The following is a 27,434-nucleotide window of genomic DNA, read 5'->3' on the forward strand; positions in this document are numbered from 1 at the left end:
AAATTGTAGACCATACTATTTACCAAGAGAGTTTCCATCTATATTCTTCATGGCTGTCTATTTACTTCCAGGGAGTTTAATGCATGGAAACTTAAATCCGTTTTACCTCATTTCTATCAGCATGTTAAATGTGCAACCAGAGGAAAAAAACTCTAGACCACCTTTACTCCACACACAGAGATCCATACAAAGCTCTCCCTCGCCCTCCATTTGGCAAATCTGACCATAATTCTATCCTCCTGATTCCTGCTTAAATTTCAAAAACTAAAGCAGGAAGCACCATTGAAATGGTCAGATGAAGCAGATGCTAAACTACAGGACTGTTTTGCTATCACAGACTGGAACACGTTCAGGGATTCTTCCGATGGCATTGAGGATTATACCCATCGAGGACATTGTCCCCACAGTGACTGTACGTACATACCCCAACCAGAAGCCAAGGATTACAGGCAACATCCACACTGAGCTAAAGGCTAGAGCTGCTGCTTTCAAGGAGCGGGACTCTAACCAGGAAGCTTATAAGAAATCCCGCTATGCCCACCGACGAACCATCAAACAGGCAAAGAATAAATACAGGACTAAGATTGAATCATACTACACCTACTCTGACACTCGTCGGATATGGCAGGGCCTGCAAACTATTCAAGACTATGAAGGGAAGCACAGCCGAGAGCTGCCCAGTTACACAAGCCTACCAGACGAGCTAAATTACATCTATGCTTGCTTCGAGGCAAATAACACTGAAACATGCATGAGAGCATCAGATGTTCCGGATGACTGGGTGATCACGCTCTCTGTAGCCGATCTGAGTTAGGTTAACATTCACAAGGCTGCGGGGCCAGACGGATTACCAGAACGTGTACTCTGAGCATGCGCTGACCAACTGGCAAGCATCTTCACTGACATTTTCTACGTCTCCCTGAATGAGTCTGTAATGTTTCAAGCCAACCATAGTCCCTGTGCCAAAGAAAGTGAAGGTAACCTGCCTAAATGACTACCGCCCTGTTGCACTCACGTCTGTAGCCATGACTTGCTTTGAAAGGCTGGTCATGGCTCACATCAACACCATTATCCAAGAAACCCTAAACCCACTCCAATTTGCATACCGCCCCAACAGATCCAAAGATGATGCAATCTCTATTGCACTCCACACTTCCCTTTCCCACCTCGACCAAAGGAACACCTATGTGAGAATGCTATTCCTTGACTACAGCTCAGCATTCAACACCATAGTGCCCACAAAGCTCATCACTAAGCTAAGGACCCTTGGACTAAACACCTCCCTCTGCAACTGGATCCTGGACTTCCTGACGTTCCGCCCCCAGGTGGTTTACCCTCCACTTCACCACTGGCTATAGATTCAGACAGCTTCATCCACACTCAGCAGTTAGATATCTCTACAGCTATATCCACACAGAGCAGTTAGATATCTCTACAGCTATATCCACACACAGCAGTTAGATATCTCTACAGCTTCATCCACACTCAGCAGTAAGATATCTCTACAGCTATATCCACACTCAGCAGTAAGATATCTCTACAGCTATTTCCACACTCAGCAGTAAGATATCTCTACAGCTATATCCACACAGAGTAGTTAGATATCTCTACAGCTATATCCACACAGAGTAGTTAGATATCTCTACAGCTATATCCACACAGCAGTAAGATATCTCTACAGCTATATCCACACACAGCAGTTAGATATCTCTACAGCTATATCCACACAGAGCAGTTAGATATCTCTACAGCTATATCCACACAGAGTAGTTAGATATCTCTACAGCTATATCTACACAGAGCAGTTAGATATCTCTACAGCTTCATCCACACTCAACAGTAAGATATCTCAATTCAATTCAATTCAATGGGCTTTATTACCATTGTTAACATATGTTACCATTGTTCTGTATTGTCATGGGAAACATATGTTAACATTGCCAAAGCAAGTGAAGTAGATTATAAACTAAAGTGAAATAAACAATAAAAATGAACAGTAAACATTACACTCACAGAAGTTCAAAAACAATAGACATTACAAATGTCATATTATGTCTTTATGCAGTGTTGTAACGATGTGCAAATGGTTAAAGTACAAAAGAGAAAATAAATAAACATAAATATGGGTTGTATTTACAATGGTGTTTGTTCTTCACTGGTTGACCTTTTCTTGTGGCAACAGGTCACACATCTTGCTGCTGTGATGGAACACTGTGGTATTTCACCCAGTAGATATGGGAGTTTATCAAAATTGGATTTGTTTTCAAATTCTTTGTGGATCTGTGTAATCTGAGGGAAATATGTGTCTCTAATATGGTCATACATTTGGCAGGAGATTAGGAAGTGCAGCTCAGTTTCCACCTCATTTAGTGGGCAGAGTGCCCAAAGCCTGTCTTGTCTTGAGAGCCAGGTCTGCCTACGGCAGCCTTTCTCAATAGCAAGGCTATGCTCACTGAGGCTGTACCTAGCCAAAGCTTTCCTTAAGTTTGGGTCAGTCACAGTGGTCAGGTATTTTGCCACTGTGTACTCTCTTTAGGGCCAAATAGCATTCCAGTTTGCTCTGTTTTTTTGTTAATTCTTTCCAATGTGTCAAGTAATTATCTTTTTGTTTTCTCATGAATTGGTTGGGTCTAATTGTTTGCTGTCCTGGGGCTCTGTGGGGTCTGTTTGTGTTTGTGAACAGAGCCCCAGGACCAGCTTGCTTAGGGACTCTTCTCCAGGTTCGTCTCTCTGTAGGAAGTATTTTTGCCAGATCCTAATTGGTATGTCAAATTTTATGTTCCTTTTGATGGAATAGAAGGCCCTTCTTGCCTTGTCTCTCAGATATCTCTACAGCTATATCCACACAGCAGTAAGATATCTCTACAGCTATATCCACACAGATCAGTAAGATATCTCTATAGCTATATCCACACAGAGCAGTAAGATATCTCTACAGCTATATCCACACAGAGCAGTAAGATATCTCTACAGCTATATCCACACAGAGCAGTAAGATATATCTACAGATATATCCACTCAGCAGTAAGATATCTCTACAGCTTCATCCACACAGAGCAGTTAGATATCTCTACAGCTATATCCACACAGCAGTAAGATATCTCTACAGCTATATCCACACAGATCAGTAAGATATCTCTACAGCTATATCCACACAGAGCAGTAAGATATCTCTACAGCTATATCCACACAGAGCAGTAAGATATCTCTACAGCTATATCCACACAGAGCAGTAAGATATATCTACAGCTATATCCACTCAGCAGTAAGATATCTCTACAGCTTCATCCACACAGAGCAGTTAGATATCTCTACAGCTATATCCACACAGATCAGTAAGATATCTCTACAGCTATATCCACACTCAGCAGTAAGATATCTCTACAGCTTCATCCACACAGAGCAGTAAGATATCTCTACAGCTATATCCACACAGATCAGTAAGATATCTCTACAGCTATATCCACACTCAGCAGTAAGATATCTCTACAGCTTCATCCACACAGAGCAGTTAGATATCTCTACAGCTTCATCCACACAGAGCAGTTAGATATCTCTACAGCTATATCCACACAGATCAGTTAGATATCTCTACAGCTATATCCACTCAGCAGTAAGATATCTCTACAGCTATATCTACACAGAGCAGTTAGATATCTCTACAGCTATATCCACACAGAGCAGTAAGATATCTCTACAGCTTCATCCACACAGAGCAGTTAGATATCTCTACAGCTATATCCACACAGAGCAGTTAGATATCTCTACAGCTATATCCACACTCAGCAGTTAGATATCTCTACAGCTATATCCACACAGAGCAGTTAGATATCTCTACAGCTTCATCCACACAGAGCAGTTAGATATCTCTACAGCTATATCCACACAGAGCAGTTAGATATCTCTACAGCTTCATCCACACAGAGCAGTTAGATATCTCTACAGCTTCATCCACACAGAGCAGTTAGATATCTCTACAGCTTCATCCACACAGAGCAGTTAGATATCTCTACAGCTATATCCACACAGAGCAGTTAGATATCTCTACAGCTATATCCACACAGAGCAGTTAGATATCTCTACAGCTATATCCACACAGAGCAGTTAGATATCTCTACAGTTATATCCACACAGATCAGTAAGATATCTCTACAGCTATATCCACACAGCAGTAAGATATCTCTACAGCTATATCCACACAGAGCAGTAAGATATCTCTACAGCTTCATCCACATTTTTTACTGCTCCTCTTTAAATACCTGTTACTTTTATCTCTTATTCTTATCCGTCTTCTTTGTAACTGCATTGTTGGTTAGGGGCTCGTAAGTAAGAATTTCACTGTGAGGTCTACTACACCTGTTGTATTCAGCATTTCACTGTAAGGTCTACTACACCTGTTGTATTCAGCATTTCACTGTGAGGTCTAGTACACCTGTAGTATTCAGCATTTCACTGTAAGGTCTACTACACCTGTTGTATTCAGCATTTCACTGTGAGGTCTACTACACCTGTTGTATTCAGCATTTCACTGTAAGGTCTACTACACCTGTTGTATTCAGCATTTCACTGTAAGGTCTACTACACCTGTTGTATTCAGCATTTCACTGTAAGGTCTACTACACCTGTTGTATTCAGCATTTCACTGTGAGGTCTACTACACCTGTTGTATTCAGCATTTCACTGTAAGGTCTACTACACCTGTTGTATTCAGCATTTCACTGTAAGGTCTACTACACCTGTTGTATTCAGCATTTCACTGTGAGGTCTACACTTGTTGTATTCAGCATTTCACTGTAAGGTCTACTACACCTGTTGTATTCAACATTTCACTGTAAGGTCTACTACACCTGTTGTATTCAGCATTTCACTGTGAGGTCTACTACACCTGTTGTATTCAGCATTTCACTGTTAGGTCTACACTTGTTGTATTCAGCATTTCACTGTAAGGTCTACTACACCTGTTGTATTCAACATTTCACTGTGAGGTCTACTACACCTGTTGTATTCAGCATTTCACTGTAAGGTCTACTACACCTGTTGTATTCAGCATTTCACTGTAAGGTCTACTACACCTGTTGTATTCAGCATTTCACTGTGAGGTCTACTACACCTGTTGTATTCAGCATTTCACTGTGAGGTCTACTACACCTGTTGTATTCAGCATTTCACTGTGAGGTCTACTACACCTGTTGTATTCAGCATTTCACTGTAAGGTCTACTACACCTGTTGTATTCAGCATTTCACTGTGAGCTATACTACACCTGTTGTATTCAGCATTTCACTGTGAGGTCTACTACACCTGTTGTATTCAGCATTTCACTGTGCGGTCTACCCCCGTTGTATTGTGTGCATGTGACAAATACAACCTGATTTGATGCACACATGGACACATGCATTCACACACACACACACAATATTTTCTGTCAACACGGAAGTCATCAGAGGTGAAATGATGAATTCACATTCAGAGATGCTCTGATAGAATATTTGAGCACTTCCTGAACCGTAGCAGACAGAAATAATGTGATATATTTTTAGCCTGATCTGTGTTTAGTCAGCTGTGTCGGTAAAGTTACAAAGTCACACCTCAGATATTTGTTGGGGAGAAGAACATCTGAGTGCTATTGCTGTGAGAGGGTTTTTGAAGTGTTACAGTATTTAACGTGACCATAGATAAAAACAAATTATAACGGAAGAAAACCTTCATTATTCTCCAATGACACAGTACTCCTCCCTCCCACCCGCTCTTCCTCCCCCTCTTCCCTCCCTCTATTCCCTCCCTCTATTCCCTCCCTCTCCTCCCTCCCTCTCCTCCCTCTCCTCTCTATCTCTCCTCCCTCTCCTACCTCTCTTCCCTCCCTCTCCTACCTCTCTTCCCTCCCTCTCCTACCTCTCCTCCCACTCCTCCCTCTCTTCCCTCCCTCTCCTCTCTATCTCTCCTCCCTCTCCTTCCTCTCTTCCCTCCCTCTCCTCCCTCTCTTCCCTCCCTCTCCTTTCTCTCTTCCCTCCCTCTCCTTTCTCTCTTCCCTCCCTCTCCTTTCTCTCTTCCCTCCCTCTCCTCCCTTTCTTCCTCCCTCTTCTTCCCTCCCTCTCCGCCCCCTCGTCCCTCCCTCTCCTCCATCTTCGTCCCTCTCTCTCCTCCTTCTCCTCCCTCTTCTTCCCTCTTCTTCCCTCTCTTCCCTCCCTCTCCTCCCTCTCTCTCCACCCTCTTCTTCACTCTTCTCCCTTTCTTCCTCCCTCTTCTTCCCTCTTTACCCTCTCATCCCCCTCTTCCCTCCCTCTCCTTCCCTCTCTTCCCTCTCCTCCCTCTTCTTCCCTCTCTTCCTCTCCTCCCTCTCTCTCTCTTCACTGTCCTCCCTCCCTCTCTTCCTCCCTCGTTTCCGGTTTTGAATGTACTTTTGAATGTACAGAATGTATTTTTGTCTAATTAGGAACACATTCCTAATTTTGCGTTGCATAACGTATTGCCCTCAATTCATACAGCCTCAATTCACACAGCCTCAATTCATACAGCCTCAATTCATACAGCCTCAAATCACACAGCCTCAATTCACACAGCCTCAATTCACACAGGCTCAATTCACACAGCCTCAATTCATACAGCCTCAATTCATACAGCCTCAAATCACACAGCCTCAATTCACACAGCCTCAATTCACACAGGCTCAATTCATACAGCCTCAATTCATACAGCCTCAATTCATACAGCCTCAAATCACACAGCCTCAATTCACACAGCCTCAATTCACACAGGCTCAATTCACACAGCCTCAATTCACACAGCCTCAATTCATACAGCCTCAATTCACACAGCCTCAATTCATACAGCCTCAATTCATACAGCCTCAATTCATACAGGCTCAATGCATACAGCCTCAATTCATACAGCCTCAATGCATACAGCCTCAATTCATACAGCCTCAATTCATACAGCCTCAATTCATACAGCCTCAATTCATACAGCCTCAATTCATACAGCCTCAATTCACACAGCCTCAATTCATACAGCCTCAATTCACACAGACTCAATTCATACAGCCTCAATTCATACAGCTTTTTCTACGTCAATTTACTTTCGTAGCAGTTAGGAGAACATATAATGTAGGTTAGGAGAATTAGGTTAAGGTTAGGAAAAGGGTTAGCTAAAATGACCAACAATTCTACTTTTGAAGTAAATTTTACATGAGCTGTTTTCTTTCTAGAAATGATCCTCTTCTCCGTTTCTTCCCTCCCTGTCTTTCTTCAAATCAAATGTTATTTGTCACATGCGCCGAATACAAGATGTGTAGACCTTACTGTGAAATGCTTACTTACATGCCCTTGTAAGGGAGATAACAATCTATGACTGGAGTCTTTGACAATTTTTTGGGCCTTCCTATAAAACCCGCTTAGTATAGAGGTCCTGGATGGCAGGAAGCATGGCCCCAGTGATGTACTGGGCCGTAGCACTACCCTCTGTAGTGCCTTGCGGTCAGATGCTGAGAAGTTGCCATACCAGGCGGTGATGCAACTCGTCAGGATGCTCTCGATGGTGCAGTTGTAGAAATCTTTAAGGATCTGGGGCCACATGCCAAATATTTTCCCTCTCCTGAGGGGGAATAGGCGTTGTCGTACCTTCTTCACAACTGTCTCGGTGTGTTTGGACCATGATAGTTTGTTGGTGATGTGGACACCAAGGAACTTGAAGCTCTCGACCCGCTCCACTACAGCCCTGTCAATGTGAACAGGTTGTTGTCCTGGCACCACACTGCCAGGTCTCTGACCTCCTCCCTATTGGCCATCTCATCGCTGTCGGTAATCAGGCCTACCACCGTTGTGTCATCAGCAAACTTAACGATGGTGTTGGAGTCGTTCCACGCAGTCATGAGTGAACAGGGAGAACAGGAGGGGACTGAGCATGCACCCCTGAGGGGTCTCTGTGTTGAGGATCAGAGTGGCGGATGTGTTGCTGCCTACCCTCACCACCTGGGGGCGGAACGTCAGGAAGTCCAGGATCCAGTTGCAGAGGGAGGTGTTTAGTCCCAGGGTCCTTAGCTTAGTGATTAGCTTTGAGGGCACTATGGTGTTGAACGCTAAACTTTAGTCAATGAACAGAATTCTCCCTCCCTCCCTCCCTCCCTAACCTCCCTCCCTCCCTAACCTCCCTCCCTCCCTCCCTAACCTCCCTCCCTCACTCCCTAACCTCCCTCCCTCACTCCCTAGCCTCCCTCCCTCACTCCCTAACCTCCCTCCCTCACTCCCTAGCCTCCCTCCCTCCCTCCGGTCATCCCTCCTTCCCCTCCTCATGGTTCAGCGTAGCTCTGACGCAGGTTGTGACAGTCTCTCCCTTTCTGTGGAATAGAGACCATGCTACATTAATCAGCCTCTTAGCCACACCACTTATGTCATGATCTCTCTCTCTGCTCTGACCCAGACCCACCCAGTGGAGTATTTACAGCTGACCCCAGTAACCTCATACTACACTCTTAGAGAAGAAGGTGCTATCTAGAATGTTCTTCGGCTGTCCCCATAGGAGAACCCTTTGAAAAACCCTTTTGGTTCCAGGTAGAATCATTTTGGGCCTCATGTGGAATCAATCCTACAGAGGGTCATACAATGGAACCCAAAAGGGTTCTACCTGGAACCCAAAAGGGGTTCTCCTTTGGGGACAGCTGAAGAAACCTTTTTTTCTAAGAGTGTACTGTACATCTCTATTTCTCTCTCTCTCTTTTTGTCTCTCTCTCATCTCTCTTTCTATCTATCTATCTATCTATCTATCTATCTATCTATCTATCTATCTATCTATCTATCTATCTATCTATCTATCTATCTATCTATCTATCTATCTATATCTCTCTCTGTCTCTCATCTATCTATCTCTCTCGTCTCTCTCTCTCCACCTCCACATCTCCTCCTCTCCTCCCCTCTATCTTTTCTGCTCCATCTCTTCCCCCACATCTTCTCCCCTCCTCATCTCATTTCTTCTCCATATCTGTCTATTGTGTGAGCAGCATCTCAGAGGACAGCCTTAAAACTTTAATGTTGTTGTTACATTTTGTGGTTCTATTCCCCTGTTGATCCTGTAACCAGTTGGTTTGGGCTGATTTGTTCTGAGCTGAAGCTGTAGAATTCAAAGTTTCAGCAGTTTGAGTCCCAAATAACATGCTATTCCCTACATAGTGCATAGAGTGGTAATGTAGTGTTTAAAAGAAGGCTGTTAATGTCAGCTAGTTTAAAGGAAGGTAATTTATGTCTGCAATATTAAAGCTTTTGACAGATAGGAAAGAGTAAAGAAAGGTAAGAGTAGAGAAAGGTAGGAGTAGAGAAAGGTAGGAGTAGAGAAAGGTAGGAGTAGAGAAAGGTAGGAGTAGAGAAAGGTAGGAGTAGAGAAAGGTAGGAGTAGAGAAAGGTAGGAGTAGAGAAAGGTAGGAGTAGAGAAAGGTAGGAGTAGAGAAAGGCATGTTTGAGTATGTGAACACAGCACTAGGTAGATGTAGTGAGTGTTTACTGACTATTTGTTTCCAGAGAAATGAAAAGTTCTGCTTTGATCACATTGTTTAGTGATAGCATAACATCCAGCTAGACATCAGGAAATACAAACCTTCACAATCACAGATACACAGACAACATTACAAATGGCACTCCATTAATAGTGCACTACTAATGTTTTTATGCTTCAACAGTGACTTAAAAAGTAAAACAAGACAATAAAAACAGCTTTTAGGTGAATCGGAAGCTTTGCAGCAGAGCTTCGTAAACACAAAGGGAGTAATAAAGTGTTAAGAGTCCGACGCACTCGTGCGCAAATCTAAGTAACATATATTTTTAAATCCCATCACAATCTGTCAGTTTAAGCAGTTTAATCCACCTATGTCGTCCTTCCGCATTTACAATGGAAAGTTGCAAAGCTACAGCGCTGTTTGTCAGACCAGGAGACATCCCGAAAATTGGTCTTTTCACAAAAACATCTGTAGAGTCCAAACTAATAAGACCCCACACGATGGTGTTCTCCGTTTTGCTCTACGACCCGGATAACTGTCACGGGACTCAGCTGAAGGTAACCCATACAATGGAAGAACGGAGATATATATATAGATATTAAACCTTCATCTGATGGTAACCCATACACATTTTTATTTTATTTCACCTTTATTTAACCAGGAATGCCAGTTGAGAACAAGTTCTCATTTACAACTGCGACCTGGCCAAGATAAAGCAAAGCAGTGCGACACAAACAACACAGAGTTACACATGGAATTAACAAACGTACAGTCGATCACACAATAGAAACATCTATATAGTGTGTGCAAATGGAGTAAGGAGGTAAGGCAATAAATAGGCCATAGTAGCGAAGTAATTACAATTTAGCCAATTAACACTGGAGTGATAGATGAGCAGATGATGATGTGCAAGTGGAAATACTGGTGTGCAAAAGCGCAAAAAAGTAAATAAAAACAATATGGGGATGAGGTAGGTAGATTGGGTGGGCTATTTACAGATGGGCTATGTACAGCTGCAGCGATCGGTTAGCTGCTCAGATAGCTGATGCTTAAAGTTAGTGAGGAAAATATAAGTATCCAACTTCAGCGATTTTTCCAATTTGATCTAGTCATTGGCAGCAGAGAACTGGAAGGAAAGGCGGCCATAGTAGGTGTTGGCTTTGGGGATGACCAGTGAGATATACCTGCTGGAGCGCGTGCTACGGGTGGGTGTTGTTATGGTTACCAGTGAGCTGAGATAAGGCGGAGCTTTACCTAGCAGGGTCTTGTAGATAACCTGTAGCCAGTGGGTTTGGCGACGAATATGTAGCGAGGACCAACCAACGAGAGCATACAGGTCACAGTTGTGGGTAGTATATGGGGCTTTGGTGACAAAACGGATGCCACTGTGATAGACTGCATCCAGTTTGCCGAGTAGAGTGTTGGAGGCTATTTTGTAAATGGCATCGTCGAAGTTGAGGATCAGTAGGATAGTCAGTTTTACGAAGGTATGTTTGGCTGCGTGAGTGAAAGAGACTTTTTTTGCGAAATAGGAAGCCGATTCTAGATTTAATTTTGGATTGGAGATGCTTAATATGAGTCTGGAAGGAGAGTTTACAGTCTAACCAGACACCTAGGTATTTGTAGATGTCCACATATTGTAAGTCAGAACCGTCCAGAGTAGTGATGCTAGTCGGGCGGGTGCAGGCAGCGATCGGTTGAAGAGCATACATTTAGTTTTACTAGCATTTAAGAGCAGTTGGAGGCCACGGAAGGAGTGTTGTATGGCATTGAAGCTTGTTTGGAGGTTTGTTAACCTGTTATGGCTAGGGGGCAGTATTTTCACGGCCGGATAAAAAACGTACCCGATTTAATCTGATTATTACTCCTGCCCAGAAACTAGAATATGCATATAATTATTAGCTTTGGATAGAAAACACTCCAAAGTTTCTAAAACTGTTTGAATGGTGTCTGTGAATATAACAGAACTCATATGGCAGGCCAAAACCTGAGAAGATTCCATGCAGGAAGCGCCCTGTCTGACAATTTCTTGGCCTTCTTGATTATCTCTATCCAATACAGGGGATCTCTGCTGTCACTTCCTACGGCTCCCATGGGCTCTCAGAAGGCGGCAAAAAGCTGAATCGTGGCTTTGCAGGCTCTGGCTGAAAAACATTAGCGCGTTTGGATAGTGGCTGGTCACAGTACTGTGAGACTCAGGCTTGTGCACGAGTCGACTCCATGTCTTATCTTTGAACGAAAACCACCACTCCCGGTCGGAATATTATCGTTTTTTTACGAGAAAAATGGCATAAAAATAGATTTTAAACAGCGGTTGACATGCTTCGAAGTACGGTAATGGAATATTTAGAATTTTTTTGTCACGAAATGCGTCGTGCACATGACCCTTCGTCACCCTTGGATAGTGTCTTGAACGCACGAACAAAACGCCGCTATTTGGAAATAACAATGGATTATTTTGAACCAAACCAACATTTGTTATTGAAGTAGCAGTCCTGGGAGTGCATTCTGACGAAGAACACCAAAGGTAATCAAACTTTTCTAATAGTAAATCGGAGTTTGGTGAAGGCTAAACTTGCTGGGTGTCTAAATAGCTAGCCCTGTGATGCCTGGGCTATGTACTCAGAATATTGCAAAATGTGCTTTCACCAAAAAGCTATTTTAAAATCGGACATAGCGAGTGCATAGAGGAGTTCTGTATCTATAATTCTTAAAATAATTGTTATGTTTTTTGTGAACGTTTATCGTGAGTAATTTAGTAAATTCACCGGAAGTGTTCGGTGGGAATGCTAGTTCTGAACGTCACATGCTAATGTGAAAAGCTGTTTTTTGATATAAATATGAACTTGATTGAACAAAACATGCATGTATTGTATAACATAATGTCCTAGGGTTGTCATCTGATGAAGATCATCAAAGGTTAGTGCTGCATTTAGCTGTGGTTTTGTTTTTTGTGACATTATATGCTAGCTTGAAAAATGGGTGTCTGATTATTTCTGGCTGGGTACTCTGCTGACATAATCTAATGTTTTGCTTTCGCTGTAAAGCCTTTTTGAAATCGGACAAGTTTAGCACTCACCAAAGTCAGATTTACTATAAGAAAAATGTTATTACCTTTGGTGTTCTTCGTCAGAATGCACTCCCAGGACTTCTACTTCAATAACAAATGTTGGTTTAAAATTAATATTCCGACTGGGAAGCTGCATTTAGGTAAACAGACGAAAGAAAATAAAGCACGGGGTCGACTCGTGCACGCGCCTCAGCCCATTCTCCTCTGATCGGCCACTTGCCAAAAGCGTAAATGTGTTTCAGCCTGGGGCTGCCTCGATATCATTCAGCTTTTTCCCGGGCTCTGAGAGCCTATGGGAGCCGTAGGAAGTGTCACGTTACAGCAAAGATCCTCAGTCTTCAATAAAAAGAGCCAAGATGAAACACTACTTCTCAGACAGGCCACTTCCTGCTTGAAATCTTCTCAGGTTTTGGCCTGCCATATGAGTTCTGTTATACTCACAGACACCATTCAAACAGTTTTAGAAACTTTAGGGTGTTTTCTATCCAAAGCCAATAATTATATGCATATTCTAGTTACTGGGCAGGAGTAGTAACCAGATTAAATCGGGTACGTTTTTTATCCGGCCGTGTCAATACTGCCCCCTACCCCCAACAGGTTAAGATGGTGAGGAAATTACTTTTAAAGAACAACCAGGCATCCTCCACTGATGGGATGAGGTCAATATCCTTCCAGGATACCCGGGCCAGGTTGATTAGAAAGGCCTGCTCACTGAAGTGTTTTAGGGAGTGTTTGACAGTGATGAGGGGTGGTCGTTTGACCGCGGACCCATAAATGATGCAGGCAATGAGGCAGTGATCACTTAGATCCTGGTTGAAAACAGCAGAGGTGTATTTGAAGGGCAAGTTGGTCAGGATAATATCTATGTGGGTGCCCATGTTTACGGATTTAGGGTTGTACCTGGTGGGTTCCTTGATAATTTGTGTGAGATTGAGGGCATCTAGCTTAGACTGCAGGGCGGCCGGGGTGTTAAGCATATCCCAGTTTAGGTCACCTAGCAGAAAGAACACTGAAGACAGATGGGGGGCAATCAATTCACATATGGTGTCCAGGGCACAGCTGGGAGCTGAGGGGGGGTCGATAGCAGGAGGCAACAGTGAGAGACTTATTTCTGGATAGATTCATTTTAAAAATTAGAAGCTAAAACTGGAGAAATATATAGATATTAAATCTTCATCTGAAGGTAACCCGTACAAATTAATGGAAGTATGGAGATATATATAGATATTAAACCTTCATCTGAAGGTAACCCATACAAATGAATGGAAGTATGGAGGTAGTTTAGTGCCAACAGAAATAAGGGGTTAAATATGTGTATCAAGAACTGACAGGAAAGTTAACTGTACAATCTGCTTCCTGCTGTTTTAGGAGAGATATAATCTACAGTATTTCTATCAAATAAACCTACTTTAAATCTCAGCTTCTTAACCAGATCATCTGAACCATTCAAAGAGTAAGTAGTCCATCTGATTAATTGTTTTTATTTGTGAGGATTAGAGTACAACATGCATTTAGTCTTGCCCACATTAATTATAAGTTTTAAACAAACCAGGGTCTTTTGTAAGGCAACAAAGTCAGATTGCAGCTCTAACAATGCCTTGTCTACAGTCCAAACAGCTCTACAGATTCACACTAACTGGTGACCAGGAGAAGAGATGGTTAGCAATGCTGCAATACTAAGGATGCACCCTATTCCCTACAGAGTGCACTGCTTTTGACTAGAACTCTATGGGCCCTCAGCATCACTCCTTTTGGGCCCTGGTCAAACGTAGTGCACTACATAGGGAATAGGGTTCCTCTTGTAATGCAGGCTAAGACAATAACACTATGACATCACACAGTGACACTCACTGGCCTGTTACACAATACTCCATCAGTCCCACTGGCCTGTTACACCACCCACAATACTCCATCAGTCTCACTGGCCTGTTACACAACCCACAATACTCCATCAGTCTCACTGGCCTGTTACACCACCCACAATACTCCATCAGTCCCACTGGCCTGTTACACAACCCACAATACTCCATCAGTCTCACTGGCCTGTTACACCACCCACAATACTCCATCAGTCTCACTGGCCTGTTACCCAACCCACAATACTCCATCAGTCCCACTGGCCTGTTACCCAACCCACAATACTCCATCAGTCCCACTGGCCTGTTACCCAACCCACAATACTCCATCAGTCCCACTGGCCTGTTACCCAACCCACAATACTCCATCAGTCTCACTGGCCTGTTACCCAACCCACAATACTCCATCAGTCCCACTGGCCTGAAAGGGAGGGAGGGTGAAAGGGAGGGAGGGGGGGGGGTAATGGGAGGGAGGGGTAATGGGAGAATGGGAGGGAGGGATAATGGGAGGGAGGGGTAATGGCAGGGAGGGAGGGAGGGAGAAAGGGAGGGGTAATGGGAGAATGGCAGGGGTAATGGGAGGGAGGGAGTGTCAGAAGATGCCACCTATTGTTATTAATGAGGCTCTGAAAATACTCAGCTGGGTGCATCCAGACAAGCTGTTCAGGTGTGAGACAGCGCCAGACTGCTGTGAGTGTGTGTCAGAGCCAGGATGCCTGGTCATAGAGTAGACAGATAAACACAGACCAACCACAGGTCAGAGAGGAGATCAGAGAGAGAACATCTCATTACTACAACTCACTGCCCATGGGGGGAGGGAGAGAGAGGGGCATGATGGGCATTAGATCTCACTGCCCATGTGCAGAGAAAGAGAGAGGGGCATGATGGGCATTAGAACTCACTGCCCATGGGGGAGGGAGAGAGAGGGGCATGATGGGCATTAGAACTCACTGCCCATGTGCAGAGAAAGAGAGAGGGGCATGATGGGCATTAGAACTCACTTCCGATGCGCAGGTTGATCTGGTCCCGTCGTTCGCCATTGGGGTTCTGAAAGCAGCTGTAGAGTCCGTTGTTAGAGAGGTCCACCTCCATCAGTATGAGTCTAGACCCCTCCTCCCGGTGGCGTGCCTTCACGTCCGTCCCGTTTACCTTCCACGTCACGCTGGCATCGCTGTCCAGAGAACCACACTTCAAGGTGACGTCTCCTCCCATAAGCTCATACTGAATACTGGCTCCTACAGAGGAGAGAGGAGCAGGGTACGGTTACTACACTGTTACTACGCTGTTACTACACTGATACTACGCTGTTACTACACAGTTACTACACTGTCACTATACTGTTACTACACTGTTACTACACTGTCACTACACTGTCACTACACTGTCACTACACTGTCACTACACTGTCACTACACCGTCACTATACCGTCACTACACTGATACTACACTGATACTACACTGTTACTACACTGTTACTACACTGTCACTACTACACTGTCACTACACTGTCACTACACTGTCACTACACCGTTACTATACTGTTACTACACTGTCCCTACACTGTTACTACACTGTCACTCCGCTGTTACTACACTGTTACTACACTGTCACTACACCATTACTACACTGTCACTACACTGTTACTGTCACTACACTGCCACTACACTACACTGTCACTACACTGTTACTGTCACTACACTGTCACTACACTGTTACTGTCACTACACTGTCACTACAATGTCACTATACTGTTACTGTCACTACACTGTTACTGTCACTACACTGTCACTACACTGTTACTATACTGTCACTACACTGTCACTATACTGCCACCTGACTGTTACTACACTGTTACTATACTGTTGCTATGCTGTTACTATATACTACCTATACTACCTATACTACCTATATACTACCTATATACTACCTATACTACCTATATACTACCTATACTACCTATATACTACCTATACTACCTATACTACCTATCCTACCTATCCTACCTATATACTACCTATATACTACCTATACTACCTATACTACCTATACTACCTATACTACCTATATACTACCTATACTACCTATATACTACCTATACTACCTATACTACCTATACTACCTATCCTACCTATATACTACCTATATACTACCTATATACTACCTATACTACCTATCCTACCTATACTACCTATACTACCTATCCTACCTATATACTACCTATATACTACCTATATACTACCTATACTACCTATCCTACCTATACTACCTATACTACCTATCCTACCTATACTACCTATACTACCTATCCTACCTATACTACCTATACTACCTATCCTACCTATACTACCTATACTACCTATCCTACCTATACTACCTATACTACCTATATAACCTATACTTCTCCACAGTCAGTGAGACACAGTGAGACAGACAGACAGTGAGACAGACAGTGAGACAGACAGACAGTGAGACAGACAGTGAGACAAACAGACAGTGAGACAGACAGTGAGACAGACAGACAGTGAGACAGACAGTGAGACAGACAGACAGTGAGACAGACAGACAGTGAGACACACAGTGAGACAGACAGACAGTGAGACACACAGTGAGACAGACAGTGAGACAGACATTGAGACAGACATTGTGACACACAGTGAGACACACAGTGAGACACACAGTGAGACAGACAGTGAGACACACAGTGAGACAGACAGTGAGACAGACAGTGAGACAGACAGTGAGACAGACATTGTGACACACAGTGAGACACACACTAACCACCATTCCCTTGTATCTCTCTGTCTAAAGGCTGGGATGCCAGTGAGATGTTCAACTAGGAGATGTATGGGGTCAACACCACCTTTCGCTTCCACGTCAATATCCTCCCCTAAGCTCCTCAATGGCTCAATGGCTCCTTTTTTATAAATACCTTTCTCTCCTTCCCATCTATCCCTCTCTCCCCCCTCAGTATTCCCCTGGAGATGCCTGCCTCTGATGAAAGAGACCGAGGGCAACCCCCCAATGCCACCACCTCGTCTCACTGAAGAACGACGAAGGCAAGACTGAGGAGCACAAGTACAGTAAGTACCATGGTCTGAGAGAGAGAGAGAGAGAGAGGAGACATGAATGAGTAGTGATGAGGAGGAGTTCAGTACCATGGTCTAAGAGAGAGAGAGAGAGAGAGAGGAGACATGAATGAGTAGTGATGAGGAGGAGTTCAGTACCATGGTCTGAGAGAGAGAGAGAGAGAGAGGAGACATGAATGAGTAGTGTTGAGGAGGAGTTCAGTACCATGGTCTAAGAGAGAGAGAGAGAGAGGAGACATGAATGAGTAGTGATGAGGAGGAGTTCAGTACCATGGTCTAAGAGAGAGAGAGAGAGAGAGAGGAGACATGAATGAGTAGTGATGAGGAGGAGTTCAGTACCATGGTCTAAGAGAGAGAGAGAGAGAGAGAGGAGACATGAATGAGTAGTGATGAGGAGGAGTTCAGTACCATGGTCTAAGAGAGAGAGAGAGAGAGAGAGAGAGAGAGGAGACATGAATGAGTAGTGATGAGGAGGAGTTCAGTACCATGGTCTAAGAGAGAGAGAGAGAGAGAGAGGAGACATGAATGAGTAGTGATGAGGAGGAGTTCAGTACCATGGTCTAAGAGAGAGAGAGAGAGAGAGAGGAGACATGAATGAGTAGTGATGAGGAGGAGTTCAGTACCATGGTCTGAGAGAGAGAGAGAGAGAGAGAGAGGAGACATGAATGAGTAGTGATGAGGAGGAGTTCAGTACCATGGTCTAAGAGAGAGAGAGAGAGAGAGAGAGAGAGAGAGAGAGGAGACATGAATGAGTAGTGATGAGGAGGAGTTCAGTACCATGGTCTAAGAGAGAGAGAGAGAGAGAGGAGACATGAATGAGTAGTGATGAGGAGGAGTTCAGTACCATGGTCTAAGAGAGAGAGAGAGAGAGAGAGGGGAGACATGAATGAGTAGTGATGAGGAGGAGTTCAGTACCATGGTCTAAGAGAGAGAGAGAGAGAGAGAGAGGGGAGACATGAATGAGTAGTGATGAGGAGGAGTTCAGTACCATGGTCTAAGAGAGAGAGAGAGAGAGAGAGAGAGAGAGAGAGGAGACATGAATGAGTAGTGTTGAGGAGTTCAGTACCATGGTCTAAGAGAGAGAGAGAGAGAGAGAGGAGACATGAATGGAGCCATCCAATTGGTTCCTTTTGGGTGGCTCAAACATTGTCAAGGAGGTTGGTCACGTGTTTTTATTTTATTTTATTTAACCTTTATTTATCCGGGAAGGGCTCGTTGAGATTTGAAATCACTTTTTCAAGAGCATACTGGTCAAGGTAGGCAGCACCAAGTTATTACACATTTACAGACAGACAACATGAATAACTACAGGTGATCTAGTAAAAAAACAGAATTCACAAGAGTATAACAAAATCATAAAACAGCAAATTAGAAACATTGACAGGTCAGGGAATCAGCCTCAAAATCCTTAATGATTTAAAAACACCAATCGGGACGAGTTCTTCCAGTTTAACAGTATTTTGTAAGGCGTTTCCAAGGCGATGGCGCAGAGTAAATAAAAGCCCTTTTACCAAATTCAGTTCGGACATTTGGAACAGTTAGCAGGATAAAGTCCAGCGAACGAAGAGACGACCCACCACATTTCTGAACAATAAAAATGCCCAAATTAAAAGGTAGTAAACCCAAAATGGCTTTATAAATAAAAGTATACCAGTGACTGAGCCTACGAGTGACTAGAGAAGGCCAGCCAACCCTGGTATACAAAGTGCAGTGGTGCGTAAGGGCTTTGCAGTTTAAAATAAATCTCAATGCTCCATGGTAAAGGGTGTCAATTGATCTCAAACACTGAGCGGAAGCATTCATATATAAAATATCCCCATAGTCTAGTAAAGGCATACAAGTAGCTGATACTAGCCTCCTTCTGGCTTCAAAAGAAAAACAGGCCTGAACTTCAGATTCAAAAATGTTTTGTTGTAAAAAATGATTGTGAACAGAGGATCACTGGTTTGAGCCCAGTGCGGCACAGGGACAGTGGAGGAAGACATACTGGTTTGAGACCAGTATGGGACAGGGACAGTGGAGGATAGTTATACTGGTTTGAGACCAGTGTGGGACAGGGACAGTGGAGGAAGATATACTGGTTTGAGACTAGTGTGGGACAGGGACGGTGGAGGAAGACATACTGGTTTGAGACCAGTGTGGGACAGGGACAGTGGAGGAAGATATACTGGTTTGAGACCAGTGTGGGACAGGGACGGTGGAGGAAGACATACTGGTTTGAGACCAGTATGGGACAGGGACAGTGGAGGAAGATATACTGGTTTGAGACCAGTGTGGGACAGGGACAGTGGAGGAAGATATACTGGTTTGAGACCAGTGTGGGACAGGGACAGTGGAGGAAGATATACTGGTTTGAGACCAGTGTGGGACAGGGACAGTGGAGGAAGACATACTGGTTTGAGACCAGTGTGGGACAGGGACAGTGAGGAAGATATACTGGTTTGAGACCAGTGTGGGACAGGGACAGTGAGGAAGACATACTGGTTTGAGCCCAGTGTGGGACAGGGAAAGAAGATACACTGGTTTGAGACCAGTGTGGGACAGGGACAGTGGGGAAGATATACTGGTTTGAGCCCAGTGTGGGACAGGGCCAGTGGAGGATGATATACTGGTTTGAGACCAGTGTGGGACAGGGACAGTGAGGAAGACATACTGGTTTGAGACCAGTGTGGGACAGGGACAGTGGGGAAGATATACTGGTTTGAGACCAGTATGGTACAGGGACAGTGTCGGAAGGTGTACTGGTTTGAGACCAGTGTGGGACAGGGACAGTGGAAGAAGACATACTGTTATTGAATTAGCACTGTACACCTGATTCAAATCCTCATCGCTTGATGATAAGTGGTTTGTTTGAATTGGTTTCGTGCTAGGGCAAGTACAAACAATGGGTAACCCGTTGGGTTCCCAGGAGCAGGATTAAGAAATGCTGTTAACTAGACTAATCCCAATCCCCACCTCACCTCTCCCTGGCTACTGTATTTAGACATGACCCAACTCTTAACACATTGACTATACTTCAATTAATGTTTGTTACTTGTACCCGTTTCATTTATTTGTAGACGACAAGCATGTAGGTTAGATAAGAGAGCAATGATTGTATTTTTTAAAGTTTCAGTGTTGTTACAGTCTGCAAACAAAGTAAACGTGACAATATTTATGTTCTTCAGGTGATCACGGTGACAGTTTATTAGAGATTAGAGATTAAATTAGAGTTTATTAGTCACATCCACATGGTCTTAAATGTAATAGCAGGATACAGCGAACCTATTAAACTCCTAGCGCCAACAGTGCAGATCAAAGAGAAGGCAGGGAAGGAGGGGCAAATGGGGGAGTAGTAGTACCTATTATGCAGCCTGGTGGTCTGGGGGTAGAAGCTAGTAGAAGCTAGTAGAAGCTAGTAGAAGCTAGTAGTGTCTATTCAGCAGTCTGATGGTCTGGGGGTAGAAGCTAGTAGAAGCTAGTAGAAGCTAGTAGAAGCTAGTAGTGTCTATTCAGCAGTCTGATGGTCTGGGGGTAGAAGCTAGTAGAAGCTAGTAGTATATCTATTCAGCAGCCTGATGGTCTGGGGGTAGTTGCTAGTAGAAGATAGTAGAAGCTAGTAGTGTCTATTCAGCAGCCTGATGGTCTGGGGGTGGAAGCTAGTATCAAATCAAATCAAATCAAATTTATTTTTATATAGCCCTTCGTACATCAGCTGATATCTCAAAGTGCTGTACAGAAACCCAGCCTAAAACCCCAAACAGCAAGCAAAGCATGTGAAAGAAGCACGGTGGCTAGGAAAAACTCCCTAGGAAAAACTCCCTAGAAAGGCCAAAAACCTAGGAAGAAACCTAGAGAGGAACCAGGCTATGAGGGGTGGCCAGTCCTCTTCTGGCTGTGCCGGGTGGATATTATAACAGAACATGGTCAAGATGTTAAAATGTTCATAAATGACCAGCATGGTCAAATAATAATAATCATAATAATAGTAGAAGCTAGTAGTGTCTATTCAGCAGACTGATGGTCTGGGGGTAGAAGCTAGTAGAAGCTAGTAGAAGCTAGTAGAAGCTAGTAGTGTCTATTCAGCAGACTGATGGTCTGGGGGTAGAAGCTAGTAGAAGCTAGTAGAAGCTAGTAGAAGCTAGTAGTGTCTATTCAGCAGACTGATGGTCTGGGGGTAGAAGCTAGTAGAAGCTAGTAGAAGCTAGTAGTGTCTATTCAGCAGACTGATGGTCTGGGGGTAGAAGCTAGTAGAAGCTAGTAGAAGCTAGTAGTGTCTATTCAGCAGACTGATGGTCTGGGGGTAGAAGCTAGTAGAAGCTAGTAGAAGCTAGTAGTGTCTATTCAGCAGCCTGATGGTCTGGGGGTAGAAGTCACATCATAGTCACATGATTTCTCAATTTGCAGTATGTTTCCCAATCGGTTGTGCAGCCAGACTTATTTGCCATTCCTTTTGCCTCATCCCTCTCAACCTAGCAATTTCTCAATTCCTCATAAATCCACAGAGATTTAACAGTTTTTACAGTCAATTTCATAATCATTGCTTGCCTATTAGCAACTGGAATACTCGATTTTTTAATTGTGTCAAGTGCAGCGTCTGTTTTCTCCTCATTACACATTACGGACCAACAAATAATCTTTACATCATCAACATATGAATCACTACAAAACCTCTTGTATGACCTCTTATACACTATATTAGGCCCAGCCTTTGGAACGTTGGTTTTCCTAGATATGGCTGCTATATTGTGATCACTACATCTGATGGATTTGGATACCGTTTTAGAGCAGATTTCTGCAGCATTAGTAAAGATGTGATCAATACATGTTGATGATTTCTTTCCTGTGCTGTTTGTAACTACCCTGGTAGGTTGATTAATAACCTGAACCAGGTTGCAGGCACTGGTTACAGTCTGAAGCTTTCTCATGAGTGGGCAGCTTGATGAAAGCCAGTCAATATTTAAATCACTTAGAAAATATACCTCTCTGTTGATATCACATACATTATCAAGCATTTCATACGTTATCCAGATACTGACTGTTAGCACTTGGTGGTCTATAGCAGCTTCCCACCAGAATGGGCTTTAGGTGAGGCAGATGAACCTGTAGCCATATTACTTCAACAGTATTTAACATTATCCAGATACTGACTGTTAGCACTTGGTGGTCTATAGCAGCTTCCCACCAGAATGGGCTTTAGGTGAGGCAGATGAACCTGTAGCCATATTACTTCAACAGTATTTAACATTATCCAGATACTGACTGTTAGCACTTGGTGGTCTATAGCAGCTTCCCACCAGAATGGGCTTTAGGTGAGGCAGATGAACCTGTAGCCATATTACTTCAACAGTATTTAACATGAGATCCTCTCTAATCTTTACAGGAATGTGGTTTTGAATATAAACAGCCAAACCTCCACCATTGGCATTTCTATCTTTTCTATAAATGTTATAACCTTGTATTGCTACCATTGTATCATCAAAGGTATTGTCTAAGTGAGTTTCAGAGATAGTCTTATGTGCCCAAGCCCCAAAAAAATCCCTGAATTAAAATCTGACTTTTCCTTTATATAATACATACCATACTGCATATTACACATGACAAAACACATGAATAAAACAATACTGATTTAAGATGTGTTTGGTACATAATTGGTCTAGCCTGGACTCGAGTAATGGCCTTTGAGTGTAGACTGTATTATTATTCATTCAGTATTTTTGTTATTTTATATATTTAACCTTTATTTATCCAGGTAAGCTAGTTGAGAACAAGTCCTTTATTTATCCAGGTAAGCTAGTTGAGAACAAGTCCTTTATTTATCCAGGTAAGCTAGTTGAGAACAAGTTCTCTTTTACAACTGCGACCTGGCCAAGATAAAGCAAAGCAGTGCGACAAAAACAACAACACAGAGTTACACATGGAATAAACAAATGTACAGTCAATAACACAATAGAAAAAATATATATAAAGTGTGTGCAAATGTAGTAAGATTAGGGAGGTAAGGCAATAAATAGGCCATGGAGGCAAAATAATTACAATTTAGCAATTAGTGATAGAGTGATTGATGTGCAGATGATGTTGTGCAAGTAGAGATACTGGGTTGCAAAAGAGCAACAACAACAAAAATAGATGGACGGACGGGTTGCCTTGTGCTAATGTACGATCCAACATTTCTATCCGTGAGTCTGAGAGAGCACATATAGGTGTTCGTTCATTGATTCTGTTGGTTCATTGATTCTGTTCGTTCATTGATGCTGTTGGTTCATTGATTCTGTTGGTCCATTGATTCTGTTGGTCCATTGATTCTGTTGGTTCATTGATTCTGTTGGTCCATTGATTCTGTTGGTTCATTGATTCTGTTGGTCCATTGATTCTGTTGGTTCATTGATTCTGTTGGTTCATTGATTCTGTTGGTTCGTTGATTCTGTTGGTTCGTTGATTCTGTTGGTTCGTTGATTCTGTTGGTTCGTTGATTCTGTTGGTTCATTGATTCTGTTGGTCCATTGATTCTGTTGGTTCATTGATTCTGTTGGTCCATTGATTCTGTTGGTGCATTGATTGTGCAGTGCGGCTTATAGAGTTAGCCTACAATAATAGTGAATTTCTTTTGGATTTTGAGTAGCCTCCTTTATTCCTTTCTAGAGTGTGCAGACTGGCTGTCAACAGCTTAGTGAAACATTTAGTTCCTGAGCAGATATCACTTGGTTTTCCAAATTTAGCACTGGGTAGCTACAGGAACAGGGTAGGCGAGCCCATGACATACAGAGTACTGGGTAGCTACAGGAACAGGGTAGGAGAGCCCATGACATACAGAGTACTGGGTAGCTACAGGAACAGGGTAGGAGAGCCCATGACATACAGAGTACTGGGTAGCTACAGGAACAGGGTTGGAGAGACAATGGCATACAGAGTACTGGGTAGCTACAGGAACAGGGTAGGAGAGCCCATGGCATACAGAGTACTGGGTAGCTGCATGAACAGGGTTGGAGAGACCATGGCATATAGAGTACTGGATAGGAACAGGGTAGGAGAGCCCATGGCATCCAGAGTACTGGGTAGCTACAGGGAACAGGGTAGGAGAGCCCATGGCATCCAGAGTACTGGGTAGATACAGGAACAGGGTAGGAGAGCCCATGGCATCCAGAGTACTGGGTAGCTACAGGGAACAGGGTAGGAGAGCCCATGGCATCCAGAGTACTGGGTAGCTACAGTAACAGGGTAGGAGAGCCCATGGCATACAGAGTACTGGATAGCTACAGGAACAGGGTAGGTGAGCCCATGGCATACAGAGTACTGGGTAGCTACAGGAACAGGGTAGGAGAGGCCATGGCATACAGAGTACTGGATAGCTACAGTAACAGGGTAGGTGGGCCCATGGCATACAGAGTACTGGGTAGATACAGGAACAGGGTAGGAGAGCCCATGACATACAGAGTACTGGGTAGATGCAGGAACAGGGTAGAAGAGGCCATGGCATACAGAGTACTGGGTAGATACAGGAACAGGGTAGGAGAGGCCATGGCATAGAGAGTACTGGGTAGCTACAGGGTAGGAGAGACCATGGCATACAGAGTACTGGGTAGGAACAGGGTAGGAGAGCCCATGGCATACAGAGTACTGGGTAGCTACATTAACAGGGTAGGAGAGCCCATGGCATCCAGAGTACTGGGTAGTTACAGGAACAGGGTAGGAGCATATCCAGAGTACTGGGTATTTTGGTAATGCCAAAAGTGTACAAAGCTGTCATGAAGGCAATGGGTGGGTACTTTGAAGAATCAAAAATATGTTTACCACTTTCTTGGTTACTACATGATTCCATGTGTGTTCTTTCATAGTTGTGATGTCTTCACTAATTATTCTACAATGTAGAAAATAGGAAAAATACAGAAAAGCCCTTGAATGAGTATGTGTGTCCAAACTATTGATTGGTACTGTACTTACTGCTTGACATTCCACAACTCATCAAGGCAAATGTTTAAGTATGTGTGTCAGATCTTTATGCCTTTAAACACACTCCCCTTTAAATCTGAAAATAAAAATTCAACCAGAGAAATAAGTAGCACAAACGGATCCTAAAATGTGGTTTAACATCAGATGTCTGTGCTGCACTAAACCTGCAGTATAGCCAGTTTAACAGTCATGTACTGAGCTGTGCATATGAAAGACAGGAACACTCTTCCATATTTCACATCTCCTCTCTTCCTCTCTTTTAAAAACATATTTAGCGTTAAGTCATTACTTTGCACGTCTAATCCAGAGGAGGCTGCTGAGGGGGGGAGGAGGGCTCATAATAATGTCTGGAAAGGAGCAAATGGAATGGAGCCCATGTGTTTGATGCATGTGATACCTACCATTCCACATATTTTGCTCCAGCCATTGCCGTGAGCCTGTCCTCCCCAATTAAGGTGCCACCAACCTCCTGTGTTCTAATCCCTCCATTTTATCCCTTGTTTCCAGTGAGGAGGACTGTGATTAACAGGTTCTCTCTCTCTCTCTCTCTCTCTCTCTTTCAGCTGCAAAACGTCCTCCTCTCCTTCTTTCCCTCCTCTTTCCTTCTCTCCTTCCTCCCTCCTCATTCTCCTCTTATTTCCTTCCTCTCTCCTCCTTCTCCTCTCCCTCTCTCCTTCTCCCCTTCCTCTCTCTTCCTTCTCTCCTCCTCTCCTCCTTCTCCCATTCCTCTCTCCTCCTTCTCTCCTTTCTCTCTCCTCCTTCTCCCCTTCCTCTCTCCTCCTTCTCTCCTTCCTCTCTCCTCCTTCTCTTCTTCCTATTTCCTTCTCTCCTTCTTCTCTCCTCCTTCTCTCCCTCTTCCTGTCCCTCCTCTTTCCTTCCTCTCTCCCTCTCTCCTCCTTCTCACCTCCTTCTTTCCCTCCTCTTCCTCTCTCATCCTTTTCTCCTTCCTCTCTCCTCCCTCTCTCCCTCCTCTTTCTTCCCTCTCTCATTCCTCTTCTCCCTCCTCTCTCCTTCTCTCCACCTTCTTTTCCTCCTTCTCTCCCTCCTTCTCTCCTCCCTGTCTCCTCCCCCTCTCCCTCCTCTCTCCTTCCTTATATCTGGGCTGAGCCACAAGAGGGATGCTGCAGATTATATTCAACCAAACACACAAACCCTTTCAGTGGAGGCAGAATAAACACAGTAATAAAGTTCACCCGCCCTGTCCCCAACCCCAGTGCACAACTCCGATGCACTGTGAAGGCAGTACAGAAACACAGGGGGTCCATGGCTCCATTCAATTAGGGCCGGGAAGGGAAACCAGTCTGACATGAAGATGAAAAGGAGGAAAAGCTTTAATTGATGCTTCACATTTAGGAGTGAGTTGGTTAGGTTCATATAGCCATCAGCAATCTATCTTTCTGTTTTGTTCTGTGGGAATGGGCTAGAAGCTCCAGGGAGGGGGTGAACTCACATGGAAGAGCTACACTTTTACGAGCTGAGCAGGGATGTTGGGATGTGAGAATATGCAGCTCAGCTCAGCTCTGGTCAGTCTGGGAAACACACATGGGAGATATCTGGGTTCTGGGGCGTTGGGGGGGTTGGGTTTAGGAGGGGTTCTGGGGCGTTGTGGGGTTAGGTTTAGGAGGGGTTCTGGGGCGTTGTGGGGTTGGGTTTAGGAGGGGTTCTGGGGCGTTGTGGGGTTGGGTTTAGGAGGGGTTCTGGGGCGTTAGGGGTTGGGTTTAGGAGGGGTTCTGGGGCGTTAGGGGGTTGGGTTTAGGAGGGGTTCTGGGGCGTTGTGGGGTTGGGTTTAGGAGGGGTTCTGGGGCGTTGTGGGGTTGGGTTTAGGAGGGGTTCTGGGGCGTTGTGGGGTTGGGTTTAGGAGGGTTCTGGGGCGTTAGGGGTTGGGTTTAGGAGGGGTTCTGGGGCGTTAGGGGGGTTGGGTTTAGGAGGGGTTCTGGGGCGTTGTGGGGTTAGGTTTAGGAGGGGTTCTGGGGCGTTGTGGGGTTGGGTTTAGGAGGGGTTCTGGGGCGTTGT

At 44.1% G+C, this 27,434-nt stretch overlaps 1 protein-coding gene across 3 annotated transcripts in view; it reads right to left on the minus strand.

Annotated features, from left to right (window-relative positions):
• Window positions 1-27,434, minus strand: part of LOC106572571 (ciliary neurotrophic factor receptor subunit alpha) — a 309,062-nt gene that overhangs the window by 103,359 nt on the left and 178,269 nt on the right. For all 3 annotated transcript variants that reach the window (XM_045694243.1, XM_045694246.1, XM_045694252.1), the window contains exon 3: window positions 15,408-15,641. In XM_045694243.1, the coding sequence (XP_045550199.1) occupies window positions 15,408-15,641 (234 nt within the window). The remainder of the gene's footprint in view (window positions 1-15,407; window positions 15,642-27,434) is intronic.

Source organism: Salmo salar, chromosome ssa01, assembly GCF_905237065.1.
Source record: "Salmo salar chromosome ssa01, Ssal_v3.1, whole genome shotgun sequence".
NCBI classification, from domain to species: Eukaryota; Metazoa; Chordata; class Actinopteri; order Salmoniformes; family Salmonidae; genus Salmo; species Salmo salar.